The 18,445-nt window shown below is 64.3% G+C and overlaps 1 protein-coding gene across 1 annotated transcript in view; it reads right to left on the bottom strand.

Annotated features, from left to right (window-relative positions):
* Positions 1-18,266, bottom strand: part of CACNA1I (calcium voltage-gated channel subunit alpha1 I) — a 115,287-nt gene extending 97,021 nt beyond the window's left edge. Inside the window, exons 1-2 of the mRNA XM_058308832.1 lie at positions 18,174-18,266; positions 8,723-8,973 (exon numbers count right to left, since the gene is read on the bottom strand). Coding sequence (XP_058164815.1) covers positions 8,723-8,952 — 230 coding nt within the window. The 5' untranslated portion in view covers positions 8,953-8,973; positions 18,174-18,266. The remainder of the gene's footprint in view (positions 1-8,722; positions 8,974-18,173) is intronic.
* Between the last annotated feature and the right edge of the window lie 179 nt (positions 18,267-18,445).

Raw genomic sequence — 18,445 nt, 5'->3', positions numbered from 1 at the left:
GGTCTCAGGGAGGTCAAGGTCGGCTCCAGAGTTGTGAAGGCCAAGCCTGGGCGGGACAGGGGTCATGCCCGCCCCTCACGCTCGGCCCTGGCCGCCGGCCCGCTGGCCGCCTCTCGGTCCTCCGCCACCTACGAGACGTCCTGCCGAATGTCCGGCTCGGCGGCCACAGCCAGCCGGGGTGCCCTGGACGAGCTCTCAGCCTCTCTGGGCCATCTCTCCGGCCGGCTGAGCTGCCGGAAGGAAGGACTCGGCGCGGCTCCTTAGGGGGTGCCTCGCGGTCTCTGCACTCCAGAACATGGTTCCAACGTCCCCCCACGCCCTGCTCCCCCAGCACCCCTCATACCCCCAGCCCCTTCCAGCCTGGGAGCCCGGGCCAGGCCACTTCCTCGGCCGGGGGCAGGCCCACCTCCCTCTGCTTCTTCCGGCACGGTCTCTTCTGCCCCCCGCACTCCGGGAAAGCCCCACAGCCTCCCTGGCCAGGGCAGGCTGGCGGCTCCACTCTCCAGGGCCCAGGGCCCCCGAGGGCCCCTCTGCTCAGCCTGGGCCCCATTTCGCTTCACAGGAGTGTGGCTGGGTGCGGCCCTGCCTCCATCAGGCCGGGGCTCCTTGGGGTCCCCCCGGGGACAGCTCTTCTCAGGTCGAGAAGAGTGTCCAGCACATATCTGTTGAGTGAATAAATGAATGAATCACTTCATCGATGGATATCCATGGCAGGAGCCGCCTGCTTGGTCTCCAGGCCTGCCTGTCTCCCTCGGGAGCATCCTCCTGCACAAATCTGCCCCCATCCCTTCCCTGCTGTTCACCCGTCATTGGCTCCCCAGTGCCCACAAGATCAAGGGCAAGGGAAGCGGACTTGGCCCAGCGGTTAGGGCGTCCGCCTACCACATGGGAGGTCCACGGTTCAAACCCCGGGCCTCCTGACCCGTGTGGAGCTGGCCCATGCGCAGTGCTGATGCGCGCAAGGAGTGCCGTGCCACGCAGGGGTGTCCCCCGCGTAGGGGAGCCCCACGCGCAAGGAGTGCGCCCCATAAGGGGAGCTGCCCAGCACGAAAGAAAGTGCAGCCTGCCCAGGAATGGCGCCGCACACACGGAGAGCTGACGCAGCAAGAGGAAGCAACAAAAAGAAACACAGATTCCCGTGCCGCTGACAACAACAGAAGCAGACAAAGAAGACGCAGCAAATAGACACAAAGAACAGACAACTGGGGTGGGGGGAGGGGAGAGAAATAAATAAATAAATCTTTAAAAAAAAAGATCAAGGGCAGATTCTAACCTGGCATTCAATGCCCTGTTTCAGCCACACTAAACTCCCCAACATTCTCCACACTCTTCCCTCTTTCTAGAACATCATCCCTCAACACTTCTAGAAAACTCCTACTCATGCAGCAAAACCCAAGCCAAATGCCTCCTCCTCCAGGCAGCCTTCAGCAATGCCCCCAGGCTGGGTCAGGAACAGCTTTCACCCTTGAAGCTGCCTTTACACAGAAATCTCCAGGTGACCATATTTGAGTCTGCCCTGGGAGTCAGGCCTCTCCTGACCCAGCCAGCTTCCTCTGATGGGACGTCCAGCCCACCCTGTGGACAGTGAGAATGCCACGTCCCCTCTGGCCACCACGAGCATCTCCGGGGCTCCACTTGAGCTGCCTTTCACTTCTGAGAAAAACAACCTTCTCCACGCCAGATGGCGGGAAACGGACAACTTCCCAGACGCGCGCTGCCTCCTCCACCATCACCCGTCTGGATGTTTCGATGAGGCTAGGACTGGAGGAAGAGGCACCCACCCCCAAGGAGCCCCTTCCCCAGTCAGGAGCAGCCCCGGGGAGGGGGCAGCACAGCCCCATGAGTCCAGGGTGGGGTGGGCTCCAGTCTGCCCTGGCATTGCTGATTACCAGCATGTGCTCTAGGGCAGGTCACACCCCCTCTGAGCCTCAGTCTCCGCAACTGTAGAGTGGGGAGTTAGCACACTCCCGGCCCCGCTACCTCATGGGAGGTGCAAAGAAAATCAGTCCTGATTGGGCGGGGGCGGGGCAAAATACTTTGTAAACTGGAGAGTGCCGAGCAAATGCAAACTGGTCAACCGCCCAGCAGGGCCCGGTCCTGGGAGCCAGGGCACAGCCCGGGGGAGGACGCACGGCCAGCCCGGGACAACTGCCGGGACAGGGAAACCTCCTGCGGTGGCTGCCCGGGGGGGCCTCGCGGGGCTGGAGGAGGCGGCAGGCCCAGCAGTGACCAGGGCAGGACGGGCGCGGGGGGAGCGGCGGCAGCTCATCTGGACTTCAGGGCAGGTGCGTGAAGGGCAAGCTGGGAGAGACCACAGGGAGAACCAGGGTGGGTCGGGGAGGCCTCGAACCCAGGCCCAGGAAGACTGTTCTCAGGGAAGGAGAGCCACAGAGGGTTCCTGGGGCAGGCAGGGAGGGCGGGGCAGCAGCAGCCCCTGGGGCCCTCGGCACTTGACAGATGACAGCTGCCCCCAGCCCCTGCAGCCCTCCCGGGACCCTGAGGCAGAAGGCCAGGCCGGGAGGGGAGTGGGTCGCAGGGGAGAGGCGAGTGCTCAAGGTCAGCTTTGGGCTCCTGTCCCAGCGCTCCCTCACTGTGCAGGGGCAGGCGGGGTGGGGGGGGGCAGCACCCGCTGTCAAGTGGGGCAGGAGGGGTGGGACCTGGGGGGATAGGAAGAGACCAAAGAACCCAACCGCGGCTGCTCCCAAAGGCCCAGCTACAGAGAAGGGGCTCAGGACAGGAGGGATGGAGGTTAGATCAGGGGAGGACTTCCAGATAGGCAAGAGTCCTCAGGAAAGGTCCTAGAGGTGGCTCAAGGGCCTGTCTGGTGCAGGACGGAAAGACCGCCTGCCAGCCATGCGCAGTGCTGATGCACGCAAGGAGTGCCCTGCCACGCAGGGGTGTCCCCGCTCAGGGGAGCCCCACGCGCAAGGAGTGCACCCCGTAAGGAGAGCCGCCCAGTGTGAAAGAAAGTGCAGCCTGCCCAGGAATGGCGCCGCACACGCGGAGAGCTGACGCAGCAAGACGATGCAACAAAAAGAAACACAGATTCCCCTGCCGCTGACAAGGATACAAGTGGACACAGAAGACGCAGCAAATAGACACAGAGAGCAGACAACTGGGGGGGAGGGGAGAGAAAAAAATAAAAATAAATCTTTTAAAAAAAATTTTTTAAAGGCTGCCTGCCAGGGGCAGGCGGATGGACTCGATGGCCGGGGCAGGGCTGGCAGGGGGGCTGGTGAGGGGCTTCTGCAGTGATGGCCCGTGGCTCCCCAGAGCTGCTGCTCCCCAGGCTTTCTCCCGCTCTCCGCCCCGCCTGGGAGCAGCCCCTTGGAGGGAGCAGCACCCTCCGGCCCTCTCTCTGCGGCAGGCCCTGGCGGCCCCCACGCACAGCCCCTCAGACCAGTGCCAGCCAGACCCAGGGTGGAGGACACAGCAGGGGACAGGCGGCCAGGGCACGGCCGCACGGCGAGTGACCGCGTGCACGAGGGACACTGAGCCGGGGCATCCTTGCAGGCACCCCTGAGGTGGCAGCGGGAAACGGGGACCCAGACGCCTGGCGACCCGCGACGCCCAGCTCTCTCCGTCTTGCGGACCGGAAGGCTGAGGGTGAGGTGGGGTCAGTGACTGGTCCAAGGCCCCTCGCCGCTGGCACCCGACCCTCCCACCCCTCCAGAGCAGAGGCCCTCGCAGCCCCCGGCTCCCTCCACCTGCACGGCTGCTTCGCAGCATCGCAGCAGCACTGGCTGGCCCTTGCCGGGAGGGGTGCAGGCTGCAAACTGGTGGAGGAGATGACCCCACGCGGGCCGCGGGGAGGTGGCTGCTCAGCGGGGACGCTGGCCCCTCGCCCGGGGCGCTGGGACAGTGATGCCAACCTTCCCGCCCCGGATAGCAAGCTGAAGAGAAGACGGCGCCTGGGCAGGCATATGACAGTGGGCATGGAGCCAGGAGGCGGAGGGGCATCCTGGGTGGGAGGCCGGGCTTGGGCAGTCACGGGCATCGGGGTTTTTCTACTGCTTCCTGGCTGTGCAACCCTCGATAAGGTCCTTGACTTCTCTGAGCCCCACTTTCATTTAAAATGGTCGGTGAAGGCGCCTGGCTCGGGGCGGCCGTGAGGGTGGAAGGTGACGGCGCAGGAAGCCGCGGCGCTCATTCCCACCACCAGGCTCCTCCCCTGTGCTGGACGCGGCGGGCAGAGCTTTACAGGAGTCAGCGCTGGTCGCCCCTGTCACCCCATTACCAAGAGGGGGAAACCGAGGCTTGGGGAGAGAAAACAGAGTGAGCACAACCCGGGCCACTGGCCCTTCTCCCCCCGGGCAGCTGGTTATGCTCCTGAGAAAGGCTCTCAAAGTCTAATCCAGGGTGGAAAACGTTGCCCAGCTGCCCGGAGGCCTGCGGGGGGTGCCGTGATCGATCAGCAATGTCTGCACGGCGGGGCCCGGAGCCACCTAACCAGAGGAGGCTGCCTCTGATCTTCCCTGGAAACGTGTCCCGTGAAGGGTCTGTTTTGTTTTCACCTGAAGGCTGGTGCCCAGCGTCTCAGTGGATCTACAACAGGGATCCACGAGGGCCCGGCTCACCGCGTGGGCACAGCTAATAAGCGTGACAAACTCTGTGGCAGGGTCTTTAGCCCACCAAGCTCCAGTTCACACCTGCCTTATGTCCTGCCTTGGTCTTCAGTGGCAGGGGTGGGTACCACCAGCCCTGTCTGACCAGGGGGGAAACCGGGGCTCAGAGAGATTAAGACGCTGTACAGGTCACACAGCAAGTAAGAGGCCCAGTCTGCCCGCCTCGAGGCCCCCGCGCTTCCCACGGCACCACACACCTTTCCGTAAGTCAACCCAGAGGCCCCCCCCAGCTCAGGGCCCAGGGAGGGGGGCTGACCTTCAGGTGACGGGCCTTTCCCGCCCCACTCCGCCGGCTCAGGGAGGGTCCCGGCAGCCCAGGCTCCCCAGTGAGTCAGACGGTGACTCAGGGCCCAGCTCTGGCCGAGCGAGGGCTGAGCGAGGGAGCACAAGCTCCAAGGGGCAGCTGGCTCCGGGCCAGCACCCTCGGCGGCAGGGACACCCCAGCAGACCCTCCCCAAACTGCCCTGTCCCCTGGTCCCCGTGGGCGCCACAGCTACTCCCCCTCGCCCAGCTCTGCTGCCTGCACACCCCCATTCCAGTGAGTCTCTGGGGAGAAGAATCAAATCAGAGACTCAGGTGCTCTTTCCCCTCCCCCAAGATGGCTCCTTTATCTGTTTGCTCTTGTTTTGCTTGTTTTTTTGTTTTTGTTTTTGCTCATTGCTCATTATCTGTTTGTCTCTTCTTTAGGAGGCACTGGAAACTGAACCTGGGACCTCCGCTGTGGAAGGTAGGCACCCAACTGCATGAGGACATCCATTCCCTGCTCAGTTTCTTTGCTTCCAGTCTGCTCATTGTTTTACTCGTCTTGCTCATTGTTTTTGCTCAGTGTCTGCTCATTGTTTGTCTTCTTTAGGAGGCACTAGAGACCAAACCCGGGACTTTCCATGTGGAAGGCAGGTGCCCAACTGCGCGAGCCACATCCACTCCTTGCTCAGTTTTTTTTGCTTGTGATCTGCTCATTGTTTTGCTTGTGTCTTTGCTCAATGTCTGCTCGTTGTTCATCTTCTTTAGGAGGCACCAGGAACCAAACCCAGGACCTTCCATGTGGGAGGCGGGCACCCAACTGCCTGAGCCACATCCTTTCCCTCACATGCTCTTTGAAACATAGAACTTCAGTGTCTTTGAATCACAGAAGCTTTGAATTTCAGTGTCAATGAGCCTTCAATCTTACCTTTGAACTCTTAGACTCAATCACAGAAATTTTGGGTCCGAAAGTCCTGGAATCAGACACTTTTAAAGTCATTCTTCTTTGGAGTCATCCAATCTGGTCTAGAAGGCTACCCAGAAGCCAACCCGCCATTTCCCCAAGGCCTGAACCATCCCCACCCCACCGCAGCGCCTCTGGGGGCCGGGGGAGCCCCGCTCTGAGCAGCTCCCAGGTCAGAAATCTCCTCCTTCTGTCGGCTAAACCCTGCCCCATCCCCCCTGGGCCCCCCACACTCGGGCCCGGGCTCGCCCTAAGACGAGAAGGAGGAGGGCCGAGCCCAGCCCGGTCTGACCCGGGGGGGCCCTTCTCTCCCTTCCAGGCCTGCCCTGCTGCTGTCCCCAAGCCCAGGCTGACCCGGGGGGCGGTGTCCTGAGGACAGAGGGGGAGCGTTTCCGGGTGCTCTGTGTGCCCGACGGGCCAGGAGCGTGGGCTGGCCCGCCCTCCCGAGGCGGTGGAGTGGGCGAGTGTGCAGCTGGCACCCCAGGATCCCGGGGCACCCGCCCCTCCCTCATGGGGGAAGACGCCGAGGCCCGGGGAGAGGACGCTGCCCGGAGCCCCACGGCTGCCTCCCGGCACAGGACCAGGCGGGCAGGGGGCTGACTCCCCATCTGGGGGCGGCTCCAGGGTGCTCGGGGGGGCTGCGGGCGGCTTCAGCCCAGCCTCGGAGGCTCGCCCGGGCCGGACTCCAGGCCGGCCACCCCAGCAGCGCCCCCGCCTCCAGCCCAGAATAACGGCCACGATGGGCTGCCGGGACCACAGAGAGGCCAGGGGACTTGCCGACGGCCACAGCCTGAGCGGCAGAGCCAGAATCGGCCCTGGTCGTCCAGCCCCGGCCAGGGCCGGGACCTCGTTCCACTGCCTCCGGCCTCTCCAGCGCCCACCCACCCCCTTCTCGGACCCGCCGCCCCCAGCTCACATGGAGCGGGTACTGCAACCACCCACGGGGGTGGCACCCGCGTCCCCCACTCCCGGCGCCTGCCCGGGGCAGACCAGCTCTACGTCCTGGTCCTCCGTGTCCCCAGGGCCTGCCTGGCCTGGAGCAACGAGCAGACCCTGCGCTGTCCCACGCAAGGGGCGTCGAGGCTCTTGCCTCCTTCAGCCAGGGGTCCCCAGCCCTGTACCCCACTCTCTCCAGCGGAGACGCTCTGGTTTCCCAGGGCTGGGGCTGCTCCACGGCCTGTCCCCACCTCGGCGCCCCAGCAGGCCCGGCCTTCCCCGGGAGCAGCCGCGCCACCCTGGCCTGCACCCCAGGTATCCCCCGTGGCCAGGGCCCTAGGATGGGCGGCTCTTCCCATACACCCCTGCCCCAGGCCTGGGCTGGGCTCGGACCTGCGGCCTGACCGCCACCCACACCCGCACCCTGCCCTCGGAAGCCCCGAGCACCAGGCCATCCACGCCCCCATGCCGGCTCGGCCGTCCTTCCGGGACAGAGCTCTGCCACTCACTGTCCTGCTCAACCTCTTGCCTGGCTCCCCACGGCCCTCCGAACGCAGTCCAACCCCCCCGGCCCCGCGAGGCCCCCAAGACCCCTCACCACGCCCTGCGCCCTCCCCGCCCTGCCCTGGCTCCTTCCACCCCGACCACACCATCCATCGGCCTTCTGCTCGTGCGGCGCCCTCAGCCCGAACACCCCTCCCCACGCCCCTCCACCGACAAGCACTGCCCACTACGGGCACCCGGCTCAGGCACTGCCCGGGAGCGCCCGCGAGGGGCCGGGCACCAGGCGGGCTGGGCTCCAGCCACGAACGTGGCAGTGCGGCCCCTGCCCCGTGCGTGGAGACAGGCACTGGATGAGAGTCCTGCAGCTACAGGGTGACAACGGGGACAGCCCGACAGAGAGGTGGACGGGGATTCCCAGAGGCTTCCCAAAGAGGTGACCCTTTAGGTCTGATTTGAAAGATGCAGCAAAGGGTTTGGCCAGGTGAGGAGGGAAGGGAAGAGCAGTTCAGACCGAGGGAACAGCATGTGAGAAGGTCCTGGGGCCCGGAAGAGCATAGGGGAGGCAGCCGTGGGGAGGGGACAAGGGGACTCTGCCGGACCCTGAGCTGGGTCAGCACCTGCTCTGCCCCTCAAGGGCAATGGCAAACCTCGAAGGGTTTTTTGTTTGTTTTTTGGGGGCAGGGCTCTTTGTGTACCAGGAGGTACCAGGATTGAACCCAGGACCTGGTACATGGGAAGATGGCACCACTGAGCTATATTTGCTCTCCAATGAGAGCTAAGTTTTTCATTCATTTGTTTTTAGGAGGTACTGGGGATCGAACCCGGAACCTTCTGTGTGGGAAGCAGCCACTCAGCCACTTGAGCTACATCTGCTCCCTCAAAGTGTTTTTGTCTGTTTGTTTGTTTTGTTTTCCTGAAGTACTGGGGCCAGGGACTGAACCCAGGACCTCATATGCAGGAGGCCGGTGCTCAACGAATGAGCCACATCAGTTTCCCAGAGTTGGTTTCCTCCTTTGTTTTGTTTATTGTCTGTTTTGTTTTGTGGGGGGAGGCACTAGGAATCGAACCCAGGACCTCCCGTGTGAGAGGCAGGAGCTCAACCGCTTGAGCCACATCCACTCCCTCCCTCAAAGGGTTTAAGCAGAGAGTGACAGGACAGGCTGGAGGCAGAGGGTGGAAGTAGGAAGACTCGTGAGGAGGTCACTGTCACTGGGCTGACTTGACTCTGAGTCCCCACCCGGCCACAGGGCCCACCCCACAGCAACTTCCAGAACCTTCCAGAACCTTCCAGAACCATCCTCATCGGTGCAACCTCCAGGCCCTGCTGGTCTCCCCAGACCCGCCACCTGAGCCCCTCACCGTCGCCTAGGGTGAAGGGCCCCCCCCAAGGGCGAGGCTGGCTGCCCCCGGGAGCAGCCGGAGAGGGCAGCCCCCGGCGCGGGAAGGATATGGGTTACACACCACCTTGATGCACCAGTTCCGGGGGCTGGTGGTCTGCCGCAGGCAGAAGAAGGCGACGGGCGCCAGCTCCGGGTGCGGGACGTCCGCGTCGGCTCCACCCACGGGCTCCTCCGGGCCTGGGGGCGACGGCGGGGGACTCTGGGGCCCCGGCTGCTCCGTGACCGCGGGCTCGGCGGCGGGGGCCGCGGCAGAGGAGGGCGGCGAGGAGCTCTCGGCCATGTCGGCGCTGGGCGGGGGGCCCTGGGGGAGACAGAGGTGGCACATGGTGGGCCAGCCTGGCACCGCCCACTCCCCAACCCGCCCCCACCGCAAGGAGGGACCCCAGCCCCGCAGGCGCCTCGCTGTTCAGCCACCGGGCGGAGGAAAGAGCCGAGGGGCCGGGCGCGCCCCTCCAGATCCACTTAGGAAGTGGGGGGGCGCTGAGTCAACCTGGTCCACCTCAGGATCGGCAAGTGAAAAACAGGGAGGACAAAACCTTCTTAGGAAGTTATCACGATTTTTCATTTTCACGGTGAGCAGAGAACTATGTATATTGCATAATCAAAAATAAAGAAAATTTCCACATACACACACAAAGAAAGTTATTGTAAAGACAGAGATGATGCATGCGATGAAGGAGAAGCTGGGGTGCTGTGGGATCAGGTACTGGGGGACCTGGGCAAGCTAGGGGGAATCAGGGCAGGCTTCCCTGAGGAGGCAACACCGAAGCTGAGACCCTGGGCTTGACCCGGGGCACCCCACCCCACTGCTCACAGAGCTGGGGACCCGAGGACCCTAGAGACCAACCTGTTTGCTTTACAATTGGAGAAACTGAGGCCCAGAGAAGGGGCGGGGGCAGGCCCAAGACCAAGTAACAGCAGAGACCACGTGCACGGGTGGGCGACCTGCAGAGTCGCACGGGGCCCACCCTCTGCTGTCACCGCTCGTAGCTTCTCCCTAGTTTGCCATCCAGGGGCCCCGCAGGGTCATCCTGCTCTGGACCCCACCGTCTCGTAGCCAGCCCGGACTCCAGCTCACGGCCACAGACCTTCCCGGGCCCTTTCTCCTCCTGGTTTCATCTGATGTCCACAACGACCCCAGGGGGGATGCCGCCACCTATTTGGCAGATGGGGAAACTGAGGCCCGGAGAAGGGGCATGCACAGCATACACGCTGGGCCGGGTGTTGACTCAGACAACCCAGCCAGGTGTTTAGCAGCCAGAATCCCAGCACTAGCCCTGCAGACCACGAAGTGACAATCCCTGGCCCTGCGGCCCCTCTGCAGGGCCCCTCTGCGCCCACTGCCCAGGCCTGCCCCCTCGTGACCTCACCCAGGAGCCTGCCATTCCCGGACGCCTGGCCTGCTCAAGTCCCCTGGGCCCTAGAACACCCTGACAGTGGTCAGGCTGGGCAGGGGCGATGGGACAGGGGACCCAAATCCCCAGCACCCACTGGGCTGCCACCCGTGGCTCTGAGCAGTCGGCTGAGCCGCCCTGAGCCCACGCGTTTGGACATTTCCCCGGCCCCCGGGGGCGACGGGCGGGAGCTGGCGCCTCCTGTCACTTCGCCCGGCTGGTCAGGGAGGCAAGTTTTCTCCCGAGCCCCAGCCTTTGCGCTTGGTTCCAGAAAAACAACCACAGGCCTTACGTAAGCTCCCGGCATCTCGGCTGCCACGTGCCAAGCCCCCTGGGGTGGCTCCGGGAGGCCGGGGAGCCACCGTGCCTTCCACGGACCCCTCGTTCCTGCCAAGGGGCATCCTCGGGTCCTCCGAGGCCAGCCGGCTCCTCCGGGCTCCCCCCCGGGAGCCCCCTCTCCTCCCTCTCCCAGGCCTGTTCTTCCAAGCCCTGCTGATTCACCCGTTCATCCAGCCAACGTTTCCTGAGCACCTACTGTGTGCAGGCTGGGGGCTGGACATGGCAGCAGCCCTCCTTCAGCTGACACGCCGGTGAGGGAGACGCGCAAGGCAGCTGCCTGCCCGCGCTCTGCTTTCCCAGCGAACGTGTAATTGAGGCATTTACGACATTAGGGTTGGGTGTCTGCCCCCCTGACTTGAAAGAAGGCGTAGGAGCAGGGATTGGGGTCGGCGCCGTGCCCTGCCGTATCCCCTGCGCCTGCACGGGCGCCTCCGACACCCTGGGCGCTCAATGAATATTTGCTGAATAAACAAATAGGAAGTCCTGGGAAGTAAGTGAACAAGGGGGCGAGAGGAGCGGGGGAGAAGCCCCCTGCCCTGTCTAAAGGGAGACACCTTCAGGCTCCAGCAACTAGAAGCAGGGGGCGGCAGGGCGAGCCCTCCGGGAGGAAGGAGCAGCCGAGCCCGGCGGGGGAGAAGGATGAGCCTGGGGCCTGGGGAGCCTCGGCAGGAGCTGGGGCTTGATTCCAAGCGCCACCGGCAGTCTCGGGAGGGCTTGAGGCGGGGGCGCAGGCTGCTCCGGTTTGTGTCTTTAGAGCCTAGAGAGTGTGGGGAAGGCAGCGCGGAGCAGGGAAGGCCGGGGAGCGGGAGAGGTGGGCGGCCCGGGGCTGCGGGACGAGCAGAGGTGGGTCGGGCGGTCTCCTCTGCAACCGCGCGGGCAGAAGCGCTGCCCTGGCCTCGGGGCGGCCTGCAGCCACCTCTGCCCCATCTGCTGCGCTTCAACTTCCTTTATGACTCTCGTGTCCCTATTTAGGGCTGTCACACTGGGTCATCGGTCCCCATCCTCTTCCTCCTTACTGTAGGACTCCTAGGGGCCACAACCATCCAGGCTCCACCCTCTGACCTGCTCCCCAGTGACCACCCAGGCCTCCACCCTCTGACCTGCTCCCCAATGACCACCTGGGCCTCCACCCTCTGACCTGCTCCCCAATGACCACCTGGGCCTCCACCCTCTGACCTGCTCCTCACTGACCACCCAGGCCTCCACCCTCTGACCTGTTCCCCAATGACTACCCAGGCTCCACCCTCTGACCTGCTCCCCAGTCACCACCCAGGCCTCCACCTTCTGACCAGCTTCCCAAACCCCTGAGTCCAGCCCCAAATCCCTATGCCTCCATGCCTGGGTCCAGCTCTTGTCCCCAGCTGTCCATGCACCCATGACTGGAAGCTCTTGGGGGCCTGTGCTCCCTCCTGTCTTCAGACAGAACCTGGCACAGACGAGAGGACTTGCTGCAGGTGCCAGTACCGGTGAAGTCGAGCCCGGGCCACCTGGCCTGAGTCTGAGCGACCTCCACGTCCCCAAGCCACCTCCCTCTAGCGCTCCCAGGGCTTCCCTGCCAGGAGAGGGGGCGGCGACTGGACTGGCCTCCGTGGCAGGGGCAGGGGCAGGTGTCTGCTGTGTTAGGGCACTCCCCTGTTCAGCCTCCACCAGCCGCTCCGAGCCTCGGTTTCCCGGGAGGACCCTGCTCCCGCCTGCCTCAGCAAGCCTCGTGAAGAGGCAGGTGCTCTGGGCCCACGAAGGCGGGTGCCCAGCCCACACGGGGCCAGGCAGGACATCCCAGGCGGCCGTCACCCCTGCCGCCCCCAGCCCCACCGTCCCCTCGGCCCCACCAGCAGCTCTGACAGAGCCAGGCTCTGGGCAGGCGCCGGGCGGAGGGCCTCCCACGGGGATGCCGCCGTGGCCCCACTTCCCAGAGGGGCCCGAGGCCACCCAGCCAGCACGGGGCAGAGCCAGGGCCCGGCTCAGGTCCCGCCACGCGCAAGCCAAGCGCTTCGCTGCCGGGAACCAAACACCCTCAGGCCAAGTTACCAGGCCCTGGAGACAGCAGCCTCCAGAGCTGAGTCCTGATGAGACCTGGCTCCAGGTGTGCGAGCCAGCGAGGGGGGGGTGTGCCTGTGAGGCTGAGTGTGCATGAGCGTGTGAGTGTGCACGAGTGTGTGTGTGAGCGTGTACAAGACTGCGTGTGTGTACGCGGGAGAGCGTGTGAGCTGTGTTGTGTGTGTGTTCACAGGCACACACGGGCCAGCGGCTTGTTTGTTCCTTCCTCAGCCACCGACCAGCTAATGTCACTGCCGGAAGAACAAGCAACAAACACATTCGGGGAATCCTGGCATCCGGGCCGCTCAGCCTCAGAACCTGCTGCCGGGAATGACCTCAGCGTCGCCAGCGAGTCGGGAGGCAGGGGCCTGCAGCGAGGCGGGAGGCAGGGGCCTGCAGCGAGGCGGGAGGCAGGGGCCTGCATCCAGCCCCGGCCCCCTTGCCCGCCGCGCGCCCTGGCAGGGGCCCGCGGAACCCAGCTGTGGCGCGAGGGCCGCCGTGAGGGTGAGCCGGGGTGACGCAGGCGACGGCGCGCCAGACCCCAGGCAAGCTCTCGGCGCCCCCGCGACGCGCTCCCGTTCTTGTCAGCAGCCCAGCCACGGAATTCTAGAATTCTGGAAGCTCCGAGTCCCAGAAACACAGCTGTGTCTGTTTTTGGACACTTAGGGGACCCAAATCTTCAAACAGGGACTCTCTGAAAACAGTGAGACCCCTGACGTGACCTAATCCATCACCACACACACTCGCAGGCACAAAGACCGCACACACACACACACATCGCCAACACTCAGACAGAACACGCTCACCTCACACCCAGCACCCACGCACTCACGCTCACCGAGGCGGAACCTGTCCCCGTGGCCTGTAGAACAGTCTGTGGGAGGCTGGGGGAAACCTGCCTCCAGAATCTTCCAGCTGGAGGCCCAGAGCCCTCGGAACCCTACCCATTCCCTCTTCTGCATGACAGCCCTGCAGATGTGTGACAACAGCCCGTCCACCCCCAGCCTCATCTGCCCCAGGCCTCTTGTCACCAGCTCCCTCAGTCACTCCCTGGGTGGAAATTTCCAGGTCACCTGCCTTCCTGGGACCCCCGCCCCGCCCAAGGTTGCTCTAGCTTGCCCACGTTCCTCCACAAGGGCAGGACCAGGTACGCGCCGGGAACACCAGCTGACAGGTCACCTGCCTGCTTCTGCTGGTGGCACCTCTCCTGCTGCAGCCTGACAGTCCCAGAACCCAGCTGGCAACCCTGTACCACTGCAGCATGTGATCCACTGATCCCCTCAGATCTTCTTCAGAGGAGCTGCAGGTGAGCCAGGGTTCCCCTGAAGAGGGATGGCTGAAATTTGACCCCCGAGTACAGGACCTCACATGGAATTGGCTCTGTCTGGCCAGCTGAGCCTGCCCACAACTTGTGGTCATCTGATTCCTGCCACCCAAATCAACAGCTAAGCCTCCCAGCTTTGCAGAGTGTTGAGCAGTGGATCAGCAACCTCTCCCATGACAGCTAAGAAGAATCACAGCCAGCATTTACTGAGCAATTACTACGAGCCAGGTACATGGTGACAGCCCAGGGTAGTAAGCGCTTTTGTTATCTCTACCTTCTAGAGAACCGAGATGTAGAAAGGATAAGGGATTTTCCCAAGGTCAAAAGCTACTTCACAAACGAGCTGGGATTTGAATCTGGGCAGCCCACCTCCAGGTCATCAGTCAAAGGGCTGTCCAGGCCAGGCTGTGGACAGGAGGTTGTGGCACGCACGCCCGCCCCGCAGCCCCCCACCACGTGTCTGTCGCCAGCATCGTCACTTGTTTGTTTTCAGTCGGCTCTCGGCCTGGTAAGTGCCAGCAAGCGAAGCTGCGCTTGAATCTTCATCAGTGTGTTTGAACATCTCCCAGCAGTTGCCTCTGCTGATAATTTTTTACTCTGCAGTAATTAGGGCCCTGGGTTGTAACTTCAGCTTACAAATCAGGGCGGCCGTGGTCCCTGATGAGAGGGAGCGTGTTCTAGCAGAAAGAGCACTGGGTCAGGAGCCCCAGGACCCAGGTTCACGTCCAAGTCCACCCTCGCCACATCGTGCAGCCACGCGGCCTCACGCAGATTCATTTCCTCTTACATGAAATGCAAAACACGATGCCTTCTCTACCTCACAAACAAGACAGTGAATGGGAAAGAGGTTGGGAAGTACCTTACTGAAAGAAAATCAGCCTGACCATACCAGGCCCATGCTAGGCACTGGAGAGACGCTTCTAAGCCTCACGAAAATCCTTTAAGGTGGAAAGTAGGAGCCCAGTCTTACGAGAGGCTACAGCTCCTGGGATGCTAAGTGCTTGCCCCTTTGGGCCATGCTTGAGGTGATGGACTGGCTCATCTCTCTCCCAGAGACACGCCTAAGTCCCTGGGCCAGCGAGGGAAGGGGTGCCGGGGGGCCTCTGCTCACCAGGGCCAAGGTCAGTGGTGAGGAGAGGGATCACCTGCGGTTCACGAGCAGACCATGCCAGCCAGGATCCAGGACACGGGGAGGGTGGTGGAGGTGGCGCCTCGGAGAGGAAGGGCCAAGGGCTGGGAGGCAGGGCCAGGGCTGAGCACATCCAGGCCAGGCTGGGGACAGGAGGCGGTGGTACACACGCCCGCCCCCAGTGGCACGTGGGAGGCCTGGGGGCCTCACCCAGGGGCACGGAGGCCCCGGGAGGGCAGAGGTTGTCTGTTCCCTCCTGTTCCCCACTCGGCCCCCAAGCAGGGCTTGGTGCATAGTAGGTGCTTAAGGAAAATAAGAAGAGGAAAGAAATGGGATTTGTTTTCTTCCTTCTGGAGACCGGCAGCCATGAGGGGGAGACGCAGCCCACGAGTTCCTGGGTATCAGGAGTCACAGGCCCACGGACCCCGAGATCCACACCCCCACAAAGCCGTGGACCTGCAGACCCCAAAGGATGCACCAGCACAGGTGCCCGGGCCCCCAGGCCACAGGTCCACACGCTCACACACGCAGAGGCCACAGACCCAAGGAATCCACAGGCTCGCACGTTGGAAAGAGCGCACACACACACACAGCCCTGTAGACCTGACGGCCCCACAGCCCACAGGCTCACAGCCCATGGACCCACGGGTGCACAGACCCTCGGGCACACACCGCCACGAACCCACAGCTCCCTGCGCCGGCCCTGAGCCCCCAGCCCAGCCCCAGGACTCCTGGGGGCCCGGAGACTGGGGACATAAAGGCAGGGCACATCCTGGGAATGGGGGGAGGGGGGAGAAACTGTTCTGCCGGGAAGGAAGAGGAGCAGGAGGGGAGAGAGATGGCAGAGGAGGGGAGCAGGCGGGAGGGGGAGCCCTGCCTTTCTGCAGCCCGTGGGGAGGTGGGGGGAGCGGGAAGCGCGACCTCCCTGCTGGGTCGCCAGCGTCCCCTCTTCTGGCTTCTTAACCACGCAGCCCCTGAGCCAGGGGCTGGGGCGTCAGAGAACCAGGTAGTGATGGGGCGACAGGAGTGAACCCAGGAGCCACATTAGAGCTACTTTGTCACCTTGGAAAGTGCTAAGAAGCCAAGAAGCCGTGGGGGACGGGAGCCCCGTGAGTGTTGGGGAGGGACAAAGAGATGTCCAGAAACCGACTTTCCTGGAGCCCCTTTCGCCCGGCCTCGGGGAGGGGGAAGGGTGACAAGGGACCCTCATGGCTCATACTGAAGGGGACTGACAGGGAGTGGGAGGTGAGGCTCTCCCACCCCCCTCTGGTGGGAATCTGGACGCAGCACCCAGAGGCTCTGATGGCGGCAGTTCCCGCGAGGACTCCAGCTTGGCTGCAGGCTCAGGTGGATCAGGCAAGAGGCACAGGGACGGTGCCCGCAGCCAGTGAGACAGGGTGGGAGAGGGGGGCTTCCCACAGCAACCTCCATCCCTACCTCCCCACCCAAGGTCAAGGGGAGCCAGCGCACAGGGATGGCTGAAACTGCCCCTTGATGGCCCCTGGGGGGGCCTCGAAACCACCCTCTTAGCCCCAGCCCGCTCTGCTGGGCCTGGGGGGTGGGGTCGGACAAGGTGGCCAGGCAGGACAGGGGCGGGGCTTAAAGGGCGGGGAGCCTGGAGCAGAGAGGTGGCGGCGCTGCTTTCAGCAGGTCTGCAGCTCCTCCCGCCCCCTGCCCATCATGAGGGCCCAGGGGCAGGTGGGGGCAGCGAGCCACCAGGAAGGGGGCGTAGGGGATGTGGTGTGAGGCCCAGGCCACCTGGGGAGCGCGGGACAGGGGTCATGAGCTTGGTGTCAGGCCAGATCAGCCTCCCCACCCCCCTAGAATAGGCTCGTCCCTTTTCCTCTTCCACCCCCAGGCTCCAAGTCCAGATCTGGTCCCCGACTCAGCATCACCTTGTCTGGTCCTGGCCTGTCACCCACTGGTGTACCCTCCCTCTCACCTGACGGTGGAGATGGGAGGGTCTCTAGACCCAGCCAGGGAGGTCTCTAAACTCCCTCTCCTCCAGTCCCCATGCCAGGCTCTGATCTTGGAGCCGGCAGAGAAAGTTTGTCCTGGAGGGTGGACAAGAATTTCCAGGAGCCAGTCTTTGGGACTGAGAAAAGCCAGTGATCCAGGGGTAGCCTGACAGTGTGGGCAGGGCCCGGGATGGGGGCCACAGGAGGCAGGCGGGACGCCTGGGCCGACGGTCCCATAGCCCCTCCTGCACAGCCTCCTAGCCGCAAGATGATGCCAGGACCTCCCGGTGAGTCCCCCAGGGGGCGAGGGACAGGGGGACAGAGAGCCTCCCTGCTCAGGACAACGGTGCCCTCCAGCTCCCGGGAGACTCCTCACGGCATGCAGGACCTGTCACACGGCTCAGGCACAGGCACGCAGGCTCGTGGCACGCACATGCACGCACACGGCCGGCCTCAGAACGGGCTCCGGAGGGGGGTCAGCACAGAGCTCAGGGGTCCCCCCAGACCCCCCGCTCATCTTAGAGTTAGGAGACCCCAGGACCCACAGGAGGAGGAGAAAGGAGCCAGCGGAGCGGCCGCGGGGTGCCTCAGGCTGGGCCCGTCCAAGAGCCCCCTCCCCCGGGCATCATGGCCCCCCCCAAGCCTCTCTTGCCCCCCATTGGGTGCCCGTTTCACCCAGCAGACAATTAAAACTCAGTCATCGTAAACACTCATTATATAACCAGCCCCAAGGCGGGTTTTACACCCAGAGAGTCCCAGCCCCGACCCCGGCCTGGCTCCAGGCCGTGGGCCCTTGGCCTCTCCCTGGGGTGCTGGCCAGGGAGGGGACCCTCTAAGCACCCTGGGCCTCTGGGAAAGTTAAACCTGCCTGGGATTCCCCCACTCAGTCCCCCTGCGGCCACCCTCCCTCGGCCAACGCTCCCAAGGCAGCCGGCAGGACACTCGCACCCGCTCGGGTCTAGCTGGCCGCGGAGCCGCAGCCACGAGGCTGCGGGACAGACAGACCGACCGCGCGGGCCCCCGGCCGGCAGCCTGACTTGTTGAATAAATCTCCGCAGCGGCTGGCTCCGCCGGCTTCGGCATTGGCACCGGGAGAACTTTCGCGGCCTTGGAGAGGCGACCGGTCAAAGTTTCCCATCGTTCCTCCCAAGGCACCCGCCCCGAAAGCCTTGCGGGGGAGCCCACCTGATGGGCGCGCGCGGGTGGGGGAGCCGGCCCCCCGAAATAAAAAAACAAACGCCTCGGGAAAGAAAGAACCCCACGCGCCGAGAAATCGGCAGCGGAGCGGAGCCTTCCCTGCCGCCCCTCACCCCCACCTACCTTGGCATGGACGTGACCGGGCAGCGGGGGGTGGTCCAGGTTACAGACGCGGGGGCGGCGCGGGCCCCCAGAGCCGGAAATCCAGGGGGCCCCGCAGCCCCGCCGGCCGCCCCCCGCCGACTCAGGATCAGCTGAGCCCCTGGGGCGCGCGGGGCGGCGGGCGGCGGGCGGCGGGCGCGGGGGCCCGGGCCATGGCGCGGGAGGCGGCGAGCCGCGGGGCGCGGGCGGGCGGCGGACCGCGGCGGAGTTGGGGCGCGCGGCGGGCGGGCGGC

This window comes from Dasypus novemcinctus, chromosome 12 (assembly GCF_030445035.2).
Source record: "Dasypus novemcinctus isolate mDasNov1 chromosome 12, mDasNov1.1.hap2, whole genome shotgun sequence".
NCBI lineage: Eukaryota > Metazoa > Chordata > Mammalia > Cingulata > Dasypodidae > Dasypus > Dasypus novemcinctus.
Note: the sequence above shows the minus strand (reverse complement) of the source record. Positions and strands in the feature narration are given on the sequence as shown.